The sequence below is a fragment of the Oncorhynchus kisutch genome, linkage group LG4 (genome assembly GCF_002021735.2).
Source record: "Oncorhynchus kisutch isolate 150728-3 linkage group LG4, Okis_V2, whole genome shotgun sequence".
NCBI lineage: Eukaryota > Metazoa > Chordata > Actinopteri > Salmoniformes > Salmonidae > Oncorhynchus > Oncorhynchus kisutch.
Window position 1 is genome coordinate 26,927,524 of NC_034177.2, and position 13,811 is coordinate 26,941,334.

Genomic DNA, 13,811 nt, shown 5'->3' on the forward strand with positions numbered 1-13,811 from the left:
AGGTGTAGCCTATTCATGGTGCACTAGTATCATGTTTGCTGGTAGTTCATGGTTGTAAGATTGCCTGTTATGAGTGTCTGACTCAGGTGATGAGTTCTGTTTACCATTTCACGTGTTTACAAACTTCAGAGTCTTGTGACTGAACAATGCCATACTTGAAAGATTATCTGAGTTCAAGTTCGGAGCACACATCGACCTGGCTAGACCTGAGACTAGCAACTTGTTGAGCATAGTAATTATTCATAGGACAAAATAACCTCAAAGAGAGGCAGACAGCCTTTAAATTATAGACAGTCATAAAGTCAGTGATAAATTAGTGTTTCTGGCAATGGTGATTCTTAAAAAATGCACAAGACCTAGTAAATCGTTTGTTACAAGTTTATTATGAAACACATCAAATTCAACACTTCAGATTTAAATTGCCCCTTAACAAAACAAGCTAAACAAGCTAAACCATAAAACAGAAAGAAAGAAAACTAAATTCTTCAGTAAAATCTTAAAAGGTAGGTCATTAAACACAGAAATACACAGTTCTTCATAGCATAACCTGAACACAACAAAGGTCAACCTGTATCAATAACTTAAAACAAATAAGAAAATAAACCTTTTTTTTTAAGTGAGCAAACTAGGAAATAGTCTCTGGTGTGTAACTTGCCTTAATGCCAGCATTAAGTGAAGGGTGAAGCTCAGACAGGGCTACAGCTAACTGGGACTCAGGGGAGTAGGCCTACACATGAAGGGAAAGATGAATTATATTGGAAATCAAGGCTGGGATTTGTCATAACTGCAGTGTTTTTTGGACATTCCTGACCTCATGCAAACATATTGTACTATCTAACCAACATTTCAATCAAATAAAGGTTCACAAAATCGAGAAGCAATAAATACCCAATATTTATTTTTGTTTTTGGTTGTAGCTGGAGGTAGGCCAGTTAGTTTCTGAGTGTCCAATACATTTTGTAATTCTATTCAAGAGCACTGATACTTTAATCGGGTACCCTATACACTGGAGTATATATCAAACAAACCATTTGAAATAGAGCTCAGAAAATGGTGAAATACTGTACACATTGCATAAACATCACTGTGGAAGGTAGCATATACCTGTTCGTTCCTGCTCCCTACATTGGTATGCTAACTTGAGGTGACACACCGTGCTTCTACACCTGCATTGCTTGCTGTTTGGGGTTTTAGGCTGGGTTTCTGTACAGCACTTTGAGATATCAGATGATCTAAGAAGGGCTTTATAAATACATTTGATTTGATTTACTAAAACAACAGGCTAAGACCATACACATTGTTTTAATGAGCCAGAAATGCAAAAGAAAGAACTGCATCATTAGTGGGATGTAAAACATTATGCAAGTATGTGATATGAAAGTATTTAGGATAAAAACCTAAGAACATAATCCAAGGAAATACAATCACATGCAGTATGAAATTAGAACTTGATTCCCCAGCAAAGTGTGACAAACTCCTGCCTCTCCCACTGTCCACCTAAACCCCATTATTTCTGACCTGCACATCCACATCTTACAACTTGATGTCTACCATTCATCCCTTTACAAAACATAGGCTACTTCCTCCACCTTTCCTCTTTATTCAAATTAAAGCAAATGAACTTTGAATAAAATACTGAGCTGATACATTACAAATGACTGGTGGAAAACCACCAGTACATTACTGCTGCTAGACCTTAACTTTCTCCTTTCATTTAAAATATTGAGCCTCAGACTGTACAATCCATCACTGTTCAAACTGAATAACATACACACCTGTATTCCTGTGATTTATCTTACTTATTTCATCTCCTCACTGACTCTTTACATATTTCATCCCAATATTTCATGACTGGTTGAAACAGAGTTGGATTGCAAGCCTTCTATCTCTTATAAAGATTTTGCTCTCTCTTATCTCCAGTAGAAACAACTTGGTAACACTTTATTTGGGTAGTCCCAAGTAGATGGTTCGTAGATGGTCCGTAGATGTTCAATAACTGTCAACAACATTTCTACTAACTATCTACTAACCCCAACCCTAACCCTAACCTTAACGCTAACCCTTATTTTAAATTCTAAACTTAAACCTAAACCTAACTTTAACCATAACTTTAGCAAGCAGTTGCTTATCATCAGATAGCTTGTTGAACGTATGACCATCTGTATATCATCTATACGGGACTATCCAAATAAAGTGTGACCGACAACTTTATTTGAATAAACCGTTACAACTATTCCGCTAGGGGAAGAGAAGGAAACACTGACAACAGCTAAATAATTGATCAAACTCAAGGATATTCAGATAACCTGAAACATACAAAACAAAACTGTTGGGTATGTTAGTGAGACAATGTTGCTGTGCCTTTGCATCATTTTCTGGGAGAAATGTACTGCTTAGACGTTATAAACCCTGATCTGGATGAAACGTGAAATAAAGAGAATAATAAAAATAAAAAAACAATGCAGAGGAGAAAGTCTATTTGCCTCAATTTATAGAGAGCGAGCTCAGCACTGACCTCATTGTGTGCTCTGTGCTGCTCGTCTCATGTTCAGAGACTGTTACAATAACATTAAAGAGGAGACAGGAAGACAGAAAGTGCCTCTTTGTAAAAGTAACTTTTCTAGAACACAACTTTCTATATTCTACTAACATCCCATACAAAAGCAGAAAGACTGACAAATACAGTATGTATATAGAGAAAAGAAATACAAAAAGTAAACATCATGACTTTCAAACGAAACATGAATAAAATAATAACAAATAAAATGTCATTAAAATAGTGCTATAATAGGATAAGAGATAGCTTTTAGGCAATCGTTTACAGTCCTTTATTAATACAAAATAAATAGGTGATTGAATAGTAACTATTTGAACTTAATGGTAGGCCTACTTCCAAACTACCTGATGGAAGTTGATAATAAATAATCATCAAAACTTGAAAAACAAAAACTAATGTATGCTCAGTGCTCCTCAGGTGCTCCTTGAAAACAACATTTCTGGGAAATAATAAGGGAGATGGAAACAGACATTTGGATTCATTAGAAATACAGTATATCAATTTAGAAAATAAGTTATTATTTAAGAACAAAATGTTCCATTTAATAATCACCCAGTAATTTCCTATTTATAAAGCATTGTAAATGAAAGTGCCTCCGAAATATTTTGCATAGGGGAACAAAAGAAAACATAGATAGGCGCTCCATGCATACAGAAGGCGAAGTGGGACTAAACTGAAGGTATCACATAGTGCAAAACCCCGCAGAAGACAACGAGGTTTGGGTCGATCCCCTTAACCCACACTTTAAAACTAAAAGGAATCCCACCCCACCCCACCCCCAAATCCCCAGCAATGTGGACTTTGGTCTCTCCAGTTAACAGCTTGATGTCAGGGTGTGAGACTGGCATAGTATGATGGACAGATCACCCTGACCCACTCCCTGTGTCTCGCTGGCCTCTAGCGCATCTTGTGATCATCAGCGTTGTTACCCATGTTGGTGCCAGGGCTGGGGTCCTGCTGTCGCCTGGGCTGTGTCGGGGGGGGGGGGGGGGGGAGAGAACATATTTAATACAGCCAAAAATACCATAATGAGTGTGTGTGTGTGTGTGTGTGTAATGTGTTGAAAGTGGCCTCAGATGGGGCATCAATGAGTGCAGTACATTCAGCAGAGGGCACCAGAGAGTTTCCAGCTGAGGCTAAGGGGGGGAGTCATCAACATTACACGCTTTAAAAATAAAAAATGACTTGTCTGCCTGTCACAGATACATATGTTTATGCGTCTACTTCTAAATCTCTCCCAACATAGATATATGTAAGACAGACAGACAGGCAGACAGACAGAGGGAGAAAGCAGACGCTGGTAAAGGTCTCTGAGCTGAAATGGCATGTAGTCGTCATCCAAATGACTCACCATAATAGCTTCTTTTAAACCTGGTCTGGTTTAGTCTACTACTCTAATCCTAAATGAGACACTAACGCTCATCCATTCTTCCTCTTCAGAATCATTAACGGAAATAGTGTCTTCAAAACAATTAACAATATATATTATACCGTAGTTATTTATTACTGTAATATTGTCCATTTAGGACATTTTATGAACTGTCTGATCACAGTGTTACTAGGTTGTTGGAGAGTGATTTTGAAAACAACCACACACATGCACACACATGTGCGCTGCTCCCTTAGTTAAAAAAATGAAGGAAAATAAATATTTGAAGTGTCCTTGAGTCAGAGGAAAGAACGTCTATGTAAAGGTTCCCCCTTTCAGCCAAAACACACCAGTTACAGTTGGGCGATGAAAAAAGCCTTTCTCATACCACACACAATGTAACGTGAAGTGGACCAACCTCCAAAAATAAATCAATCAGGAAGGGTCACACTTCTTTTTACAATGATCTGAAACATGGACTCAATACATAATAATATACTGTATAAAGTGTAACTACAGACAAAGGAATATTATTTTGATGATACACATTACAGTAAGCCTCAACCCTGAGTGGAGTGCTACCGTAATTACAGGGGGAGGGAGAGTATTAATCCTCTAATTCCACCTGCAGAATGGGGCTCCAGGCTGATAAAACATTTACTATTTATTCTTCATCCATCTCATCTTCCTCAATCATCTAGATGGCCATCACTGTCCTGTCCTGTATCGCTCCTACACACATCCACAGACACCAAGAAAAACACAAAACCTGAACAAAGAACATGAACAAAACACGCAAAGGCCACACAACATGGGAATTACCCATATATGCTTTACTTAGACACACATACCCAAAGCTGACACTGACAACCTTGCTAGAAAAGAGCTGTGATTCTGGAACTAAATGACAGGTTTCTAAACCCTTTAGAGGCCTCCTAGCTCCCACTTTATGGCATACTGTCATTGTGCTGCTGGCCTTTATTGAGTTATGGTGGACTGAGTACAGGATCACAAGTTCAGACCACAGAAATGTAATGGTTGAATGTCCTCTAGAGCCAGGCGCCCACATCACATAAAAACAGGGTCCTGTGCTGTCCAAATGCAAATATTATCTTTTATCTAAAATAAAAACAACAATATCAGCTTCCTCCCTCCTTGAGAGGACTCCAGAGCAGGGGGATTCAACAATTAGAGAATTTGCTAAATGCTACAGTCCAATCAGAAAATTCTGAATCAGAGCAGTTCAGGAGACGACTTTCTGCTATTTCAACATAACTTGGATGGAAAAAAACGTGAAGAAAATGATTATGGGGTTTCATTTTTCCACCACAGTCAGTATTTGAGAATGAAAGGCATGGAAAGGGTTTAGTTGGAAGATGTGTCATACATTGACTACATGCACACCTTCCACACAATCCTGTTTGAGACTATCTCCTCCAGGCTCCATGTCAGAGACGTCCATTTTCCTTTTTCTTTGACCAATAATACCTCCATGGCTTATTGATTTTCAGAAGAAAGGAGTCCATTCTTCCTGAGGGAGCTTGAGGGTATGTTACTGAGGGAGGAAATACTAGACGTGAACATGAAAGCACTCCTTCAGATGCTCTCCCCCTCCCTCCCTCTCTCTCCCTCTCTTCAGAATCATGTGCTGCCAAGCTGTGGCAGATATGTCCCAGCAGGCCTTGCAGCGGACTCCTCCGGCAGCAGGGTGAGGGTGGGTGGTGTGTGTGTGAGGAGGTCTGTTCTCCATTAGGCACTGGGGGGAGAGTGTGTGTGGGGGGTCTGTCTTCCAGCTTATACTCTGGTAGGATTTCCTGGCCTGCACACATCATACTATCAGAAAATCAGAAAATGCATTTAAAAAAATCCAGAAACCATATTCACATGACTGACCATGAGATTTTGGGGAATGAGAGAGAAGGAACCCACATTATCACTAAGCATTCATTACACAGTGTGTTAACTCAACAAATACTGTTGACATGTAACTTTCTTTCTCTCTCTCTTCACTCATTCACATGCAGGCACTAAAACAGGCAGACTCAGATACTTTAAATTGTTCAAATACATGCACATGCTCTCGTGTTGATTCACAAACACACAGACACCTCACTACGCACACAAACACACTCACGCATCCAACACACACATACCACACACAGGGTTTAGTGCATGACAGAGTGATATTGAAAAGCAAAGAAGACAGACCCTAGTCCTTGAATGCCATCAGTCCCAGATTTTTGATGCCACAGGGTCCTAAAAAAACACAATTTGGTTTTCATCTTAGGGAGGATGCATTTAGGATCAATCTGAGAATAAATGAATACGTTTCTTTGTGTTCTTATTATGAATAGACTCTTCATGCACTAAACCTACTGTAGATACCATAACAAATCATTTTGAATAAAATACACACACACCCGATAACTCAGACAAATACACAATAAGTTCAAGATTTGTGTTCGAGAGTTAAATATCTAAAACAAACCGGGTTGTTCACACAACTGTCATGGTCATTTACAGTTACCTTAGGGGAAACTTACAAGGGTTCTCATGGTAACAATTTCTCAGCAAACAGGGGACACAAACAATCACAACCTTCCAACATCACAATTTTTCATTAGCACTAATCATGTGACCACGGGGACATTCAGAATCTGTCAAACCACCAGCCCATCCCATCCCCAGTCTGTCCAATCTCTCTCACCTCCAGGTCCTCTCTGTGAGAGCGGTCCCTGTCCTCAAAGTCCCGGGTCCTCCTACGTGCATCCTCAAAGGCTGCCTGCGCCAGGGCATCCTCATGCTGAACACACACAGAGGGGGAGAGACACAGTTAGTTTGGACCAGTGAATGGTTGTTTTGGTTGTATATGTAGGGGCAGGGGCACAACATGTTAAGTTTAGTTCTAGTTAAGCAATTTAAAAGTAGTCTGTCTAGAGGTGTACTGTATGTAAATGTGTGTATATATAGTAGATAATTGTTATATATAATTGTGTGTATTGTGTTGGTGGTGCTTGGGGACCAGGGGTGTGATAAATGATGTGCTACAGTACCTGTGCTCTCTCCTCATCGAACTCCAGACATCCCATCCCATCCAGGCGCAGCATGTCTATCCAGCCCTTCCAGATCACACACACTCCATTCAGGATCATAGGGGCCTTCAGGTACACCTGCAGACAGACCACACAGACACAACAACGCTCATCTAAGAAAACATATACTACCAAATGAATGCACAGATCTGGGTACATTATTCAACACAGTCGTTGTGGCTCACTTTTAACCACTCAGATAAAAGAAGAAAGGTTTTTTCATAACAAAATAGACCAAATAGAGGAAGGGGTCACTCAGTTCACTAGAGACACTTCTGTCTCTGTCTTCTCCCATTCCGTCTAAGACTTAGGGGAGGGGTAAGAGGGATGGGAGGGGTGCTGATTGGAATGAAAGAGAAAACCTCACTTGCGTCAGAGTGGAGCTCGTACAATAGGGGGTTTGAATTGTAAAACACATGCAACCCATTCTGAGCAAACAGAAAGAAAGGCCTATTGAAGATCCTCTCGAATCTAAACAAGGAAATGGTTCTCTAGTCCCACGTACAGGCATACATACACTAACATTCCACTTTTTCTCTCTTCCTGTCTCACCTCGGGCCCAGCCAAGGCCCAGGCTAGCTCACTGAGATGTTTTCTTCCTGCCATGTTGCTGTTTATTTACCAAGGCTGCTGTAGGATGGAGAGAGACAGAGAGACAGCAAACCAAGGCTCTCCTATGAGAGATCAGTAAATCCTGACTTTATTTATACAAATTAGTGTGTGTATATACATTAATGCCCTATCGCTAAGTATGTTTATATCCATATGAGACATGAGAGAAAGAGAGAGAGAAAGAGAGAGAGAGACAGCAAGAGAGAGGGGGAGAGAGCATGTACAGGACTCCATGGCTGTGTGAGAGAGAGAGACAGAGAGAGAGAGAGAGAGAGAGAGAGAGAGAGAGAGAGAGAGAGTGAGAGAGAGAGAGAGAGAGACAGAGACAGAGACAGAGACAGAGACAGAGACAGAGACAGAGAGACAGACAGAGATAGAGAGAGAGGGAGAGAGAGAGAGAGAGAGAGACAGAGACAGAGACCGAGAGAGACAGAGACAGAGAGAGAGGGGAGAGAGAGACAGAGAGAGAGAGAGAGAGAGAGAGAGAGAGAGAGAGAGTGAGTGAGTGAGAGAGAGAGAGAGAGAGAGAGAGAGAGGGTAGAGAGAGAGAGAGAGAGAAAGAGAGAGAGACAGAGAGACAGAGAGAGAGAGGGACAGAGAGGGAGAGAGGGGAGAGAGCATGTACAGGACTCCATCGCAGTGTGAGCACATCCCTGAGGCTTTGGAATTCAGTTCCAGACAAAAGCGTGCAGTCTGTCAGTCTGTGGGTGATGTTTATTTCTGTAGCTGGGAGTATAGGGAAGGAGGAAGAGACAGGGGACGGGGCTTTGGCTATAAACACGCATACCCTCTTTCAGACACATACACACGTAAACCTAATCACTCTGAAACCCAAACACCAATCCTAGCCATAAACACACACACTTACAAACATACTGTCTGAGAGGCCAAATACTGTCTGCACTTATTGATTTCACAGAACAGCCCAGTTCCCAGTTGTAAGGTGAGTCAGCACCTAGAACCATATCCTCTCTCCCCTTTCATTCTTCCAACTCTCTGTCAACTCTCTGAACACCACTCTGACATCTATCCCGACTCTCTGTCATCACACCACTCTGACACCTATCCCGACTCTCTGTCGTCACACCACTCTGACATCTATCCCGACTCTCTGTCGTCACACCACTGACATCTATCCCGACTCTCCAACCAAACAATACTTCTTCCTCCCTGGTAACTAACTCTCCTCCCTCATCTCTCTCTCAGGTCTTTACTAGGGTTCCATTGCAAGAAGTATTCACATTTCCACTTTACACCAGGGATAAAGAGAAAACTAAGCCCATTCCAACTGCCTCTGAAAGCACTGAATCAATCAATTTACACAGGTTTAAATGAATCAAAGCAAATATTCCATCTTTTCACTATCAACTGAATAGATCTAGTACACAAGCTGCACCTAATACGCACTACACTAAACTACACTATACTAACTACACTGAACTACACTACACTAAACTTCACCACACTATAACACAGTGTTTGACAAAGGCATATAGGCTACATGCATTAATGTGAACTAATGTGAAATCTGCACCACAGCACAGGCACATGAGATGAAACGCAAGGACTTAAATGTGCACCATAAGTGGTTCTGAGAATCCATATACCATGGGGCAGTGAGTCTAAAATAAACAGATGAATGTCTGGTTACATATATGTTTATCATTTTGGACTCTCCACCTTTTTGTCCCCCACCGGCCAACTTAAACAGAGCTTCCCCCCAACCAATACAGGCCTTTTAGCCATCAATAACACATTTAAACAGTCTTTCTCTGGTCCTTCCAGAAGGAACATTCAGAACTCCATCAGGCTAAACACACAGTTTTTATTGGGGGGATCCCAACAATGCAGACATGAGAAAAGCAGCTATACTCAAATCCTACCCCTCTTTCCCCCAGGTTAATTTGAGGTGATATATATACTGTAGACATACAGACATATATTCTCTATACACCAGAGAAGCTCAACCCATCCCCCCTCACAACTAACAGGGCACTGTTATAGCTATATGTATACAAATATGATTTGTAATTTGATGTGTATGAACGGAACTCTCTAACCCTGACCTACTGTCTCACACTGACCCTATTGGGTTTTATGTGGAGCCAGACCATGCAACTTAGAGAAAGGAAAGTGAGGAGTGGGACAGATTGAGTCTGGTTGAGGGGAGGTGGTGTTGCAGTGGTTTATGGCCTGTTGAGTGGTCACTGGTGTCCTGGAGAAATAATTGAGTTTGACTGCAGGGAGTGAAACACAGGGGGGGGGGGGGGGGGGGTCCAGAGGTACACAGGGGTTTATTGGTTGGGTAATGTTATAGTTAATCTACAGTACCTTCTTATCACAGACATAATGCCCATAGACTTAAAGGGGAAGGATGGAGACACAGGGAAGATAAATAACAATAGTTACAATACAGAGTAAGATAGACACAGGCAGTGTGGCGCAACAAGTTTGGTGGAAGGCTGCTTGCTGCCTGCTGCCTGCTCAGAGAGAGGGTGGGACTGCTTTAAGGGATAACACACAGAGAATCAGTGTGTTTGTGAAGATGGGTGGGGGAGTGTGGGTGGGGGAGTGTGTGTATGTTTGTGTGAGTGTGTGTGTGTATGTGTGGGTGTGTGTGTTTGAGTTCCTGAAAGAAAGAGGGCGAGAGAGAGAGGGTGGGGGTTAATACTGGGATTCAATTCATGGGAAGCTTTTGATTCATACAGCCAAAACAATCCTGATCTTCTCTTTGAGACACTATTTGCTCATAAATGCCCTCAGGGACCAGGAGCTCATTTAGATGCATCTGCTCCTCTCAGTCTCTGTCTTTGAAAAATGCTTTGAATAAGTGTTCTATGTATTCCCGTCCAGTGCAGCTCACAGGTGTATTTTCCTTTGGCTCAGGACGTTATGTACAGTATGTGTTTATAGTGAGGACGTTATGTACAGTATGTGTTTATAGTGAGGACGTTATGTACAGTATGTGTTTATAGTGAGGACGTTATGTACAGTATGTGTTTATAGTGAGGACGTTATATACAGTATGTGTTTATAGTGAGGACGTTTTGTACAGTATGTGTTTATAGTGAGGACGTTATGTACAGTATGTGTTTATAGTGAGGACGTTATGTACAGTATGTGTTTATAGTGAGGACGTTATGTACAGTATGTGTTTATAGTCAGGACGTTATGTACTATATGTGTTTATAGTGAGGACGTTATGTACAGTATGTGTTTATAGTGAGGACGTTTTGTACAGTATGTGTTTATAGTGAGGACGTTATGTACAGTATGTGTTTATAGTGAGGACGTTATGTACAGTATGTGTTTATAGTGAGGACGTTATGTACAGTATGTGTTTATAGTGAGGACGTTATGTACAGTATGTGTTTATAGTGAGGACGTTATGTACAGTATGTGTTTATAGTGAGGACGTTATGTACAGTATGTGTTTATAGTGAGGACGTTATGTACAGTATGTGTTTATAGTGAGGACGTTATGTACAGTATGTGTTTATAGTGAGGACGTTATGTACAGTATGTGTTTATAGTGAGGACGTTTTGTACAGTATGTGTTTATAGTGAGGACGTTATGTACAGTATGTGTTTATAGTGAGGACGTTATGTACAGTATGTGTTTATAGTGAGGACGTTATGTACAGTATGTGTTTATAGTGAGGACGTTATGTACAGTATGTGTTTATAGTGAGGACGTTATGTACAGTATGTGTTTATAGTGAGGACGTTATGTACAGTATGTGTTTATAGTGAGGACGTTTTGTACAGTATGTGTTTATAGTGAGGACGTTATGTACAGTATGTGTTTATAGTGAGGACGTTATGTACAGTATGTGTTTATAGTGAGGACGTTATGTACAGTATGTGTTTATAGTCAGGACGTTATGTACTATATGTGTTTATAGTCAAGACGACCCAGACTCTGTAATGATATAGTTACACAAGACCACTACAAACAAGAAGCACAAATGAATGTGCTCATGAACAAATAACATGGGTGGATTTTCGACACAAAGGCATATATGACTAACAAGCTGAGACACACAGAGAATAAGACAAAGCTGAGGCAGAGAGGTCTGAACATGTTGGTCCCTTGGGTCCTTATACGTATACACAGAGGAGTAGTGAGAGGCATGGTAGATATGCAGACTTAATGAGATACATTATGTCATACTCAAGGCAGTATGTCTGAGATGAGAGAGAGTAGTGGGGCTGACTAACCAAAGCATACCAGAGTAGTCATAACGGGGCCTTCATACTAGAGAATGTAACAATGCACTTTTACACTTAAGACGCCATGACTCTGTTAAGGCTAGATACTGTATAGGCCTATATGTCCTCCGCCAATCAACCACACCCACAGTATAAAGAGCAGGAAGTAGAAGACAGACATGTGCCACCCAGTGTGACATCCTGTTTCCCACGAGGCAGTTCCCTACAGAGCAGAGCACAGGAGACAGACTCGAGGCAGATGTCATATCCTCAGGCAATGTGGAAGTGATCAATTATCAATTCATCCTATTACACTCACCCTGGAGAGTGGGGAGTTACGCTCATCTGCAGTATTTATCTCAGAGACATTAAGGAGGTGTGTGTGCGTGTGTGGACATGTTTAACTACACTTGTGGGGACCAGAAGTCCTGGGGACATTTTGTTAGTCCCCACAAGGTCAAATTCTATTTATAGGGGGTTTAGGGTTAAGGTCAGAATTAGCGTTAGGGTTAGAATTAGGTTTAGGAGCTAGGGTTAGTTTTAAGGTTAAGGTTAGGGTACAGGTTAGGGATAGGTTTATGGTTGTACAAGACTGTGTGTGTGTGTATGTACAGTGCATTCAGAAAGTATTCAGACCCCTTGACTTTTTACACATTTTGTTACGTTACAGCCTTATTCTAAAATGGATTAAATATTTTTTTTCCTCATCAATCTACATAAAATACCCCATAATGACAAAGTGAAAACAGACTTTCAGACATTTAAAAAAACTAACAGAAATACCTTATTATTACCTTAATACATAAGTATTTAGACCATTTGCTATGAGACTCGAAATTGCGCTCAGAGGCATCATGTTTCATAAGCAATCGGGGGAGAAGGGCTTTGGACAGGGAGGTGACCAAGAACTCGATGGTCACTCTGACAGAGCTCCAGGGTTCCTCTGTGGAGATGGGAGAAACTTCCAGAAGGACAACCATCTCTGCAGCACTCCACCAATCAGGCCTTTATGGTAGAGTGGCCAGACGGAAGCCACTCTTCAGTAAAAGGCGCATGACAGCCTGCTTGTAGTTGGCCAAAATGCACCTAAAGACTCTTAGACCCTGAGAAAAAACATTTTCTGGTCTGATGAAACCAAGATTGAACTCTTTGGCCTGAATGCCAAGCGTCACATGTGGAAGAAACCTGGCACCATCCCTACAGTGAAGCATGTTGGTGGCAGCATCATTCTTTGGGGATGTTTTTCAGTGGCAGGGCCTGGGAGACTATTCAGGATCGAGGGAAAGATGAATGGAGCAAAGTACAGAGAGATCCTTGATGAAAACCTGCTCCAGAGCGCTCAGGACCTCAGACTGGGGCGAAGGTTCACCTTCCAACTGGAGAACGACCCTAAGCACACAGTCACTGTCTGAGCTAGGACCACAAGCATTTCACTACACCCGCAATAACATCTGCTAAATATCTGTATGTGACCAATAACATTTTAATTCATTTGATTTGATTTGAAGCACACAGCCAAGACAACGCAGGACTGGCTTTGGGACAAGTCTCTGAATGGCCTTGAGTGGCTCAGCCAGAGCCCGGACTTGAACCTGGTCGAACATCTCTGGAGAGACCTGAAAATAGCTGTGCAGCGACACTCCCCATCCAACCTGACAGAGCTTGAGAGGATCTGCAGAGACGAATGTGAGAAACTCCCCAAATACAGGTGTGCCAAACTTGTAGCATCATACCCAAGAAGACTGAAGGCTGTAATCGGTGCTTCAACAAAGCACTCAGTGAAGTGTCTGAATAGTTATGTAAATGTGATATTTCACATAAATTTGCTAACATTTCTAAAAAAACAGTTTTTGCTTTGTCATTACGGGGTATTGTGTGTAGATTGATGAGGGGGGGAAATAACTTTATCCATTTTAGAATTTAACGTAACAAAATGTGAAAAATGTCAAGGGGTCTGAGCACTTTCCGA

The 13,811-nt window shown here is 41.3% G+C and overlaps 1 protein-coding gene across 9 annotated transcripts in view; it reads right to left on the minus strand.

Annotated features, from left to right (window-relative positions):
* Positions 1-364: 364 nt before the first annotated feature.
* The window catches only part of LOC109888339 (core-binding factor subunit beta), a 35,532-nt gene continuing 22,085 nt past the window's right edge, over positions 365-13,811 (minus strand). For 2 of the 9 annotated variants that reach the window (XM_031822727.1, XM_031822725.1), the window contains exons 5-8: positions 6,980-7,096; positions 6,634-6,729; positions 6,135-6,182; positions 365-3,526 (exon numbers count right to left, since the gene is read on the minus strand). In XM_031822727.1, the coding sequence (XP_031678587.1) occupies positions 6,153-6,182; positions 6,634-6,729; positions 6,980-7,096 (243 nt within the window). In that variant the 3' untranslated portion in view covers positions 365-3,526; positions 6,135-6,152. Of the gene's footprint in view, positions 3,527-4,738; positions 6,183-6,633; positions 6,730-6,979; positions 7,097-13,811 lie in introns of those variants that run through there. The other 7 variants (XM_031822731.1, XM_031822730.1, XM_031822724.1 and 4 more) reach the window with 5 other exon arrangements.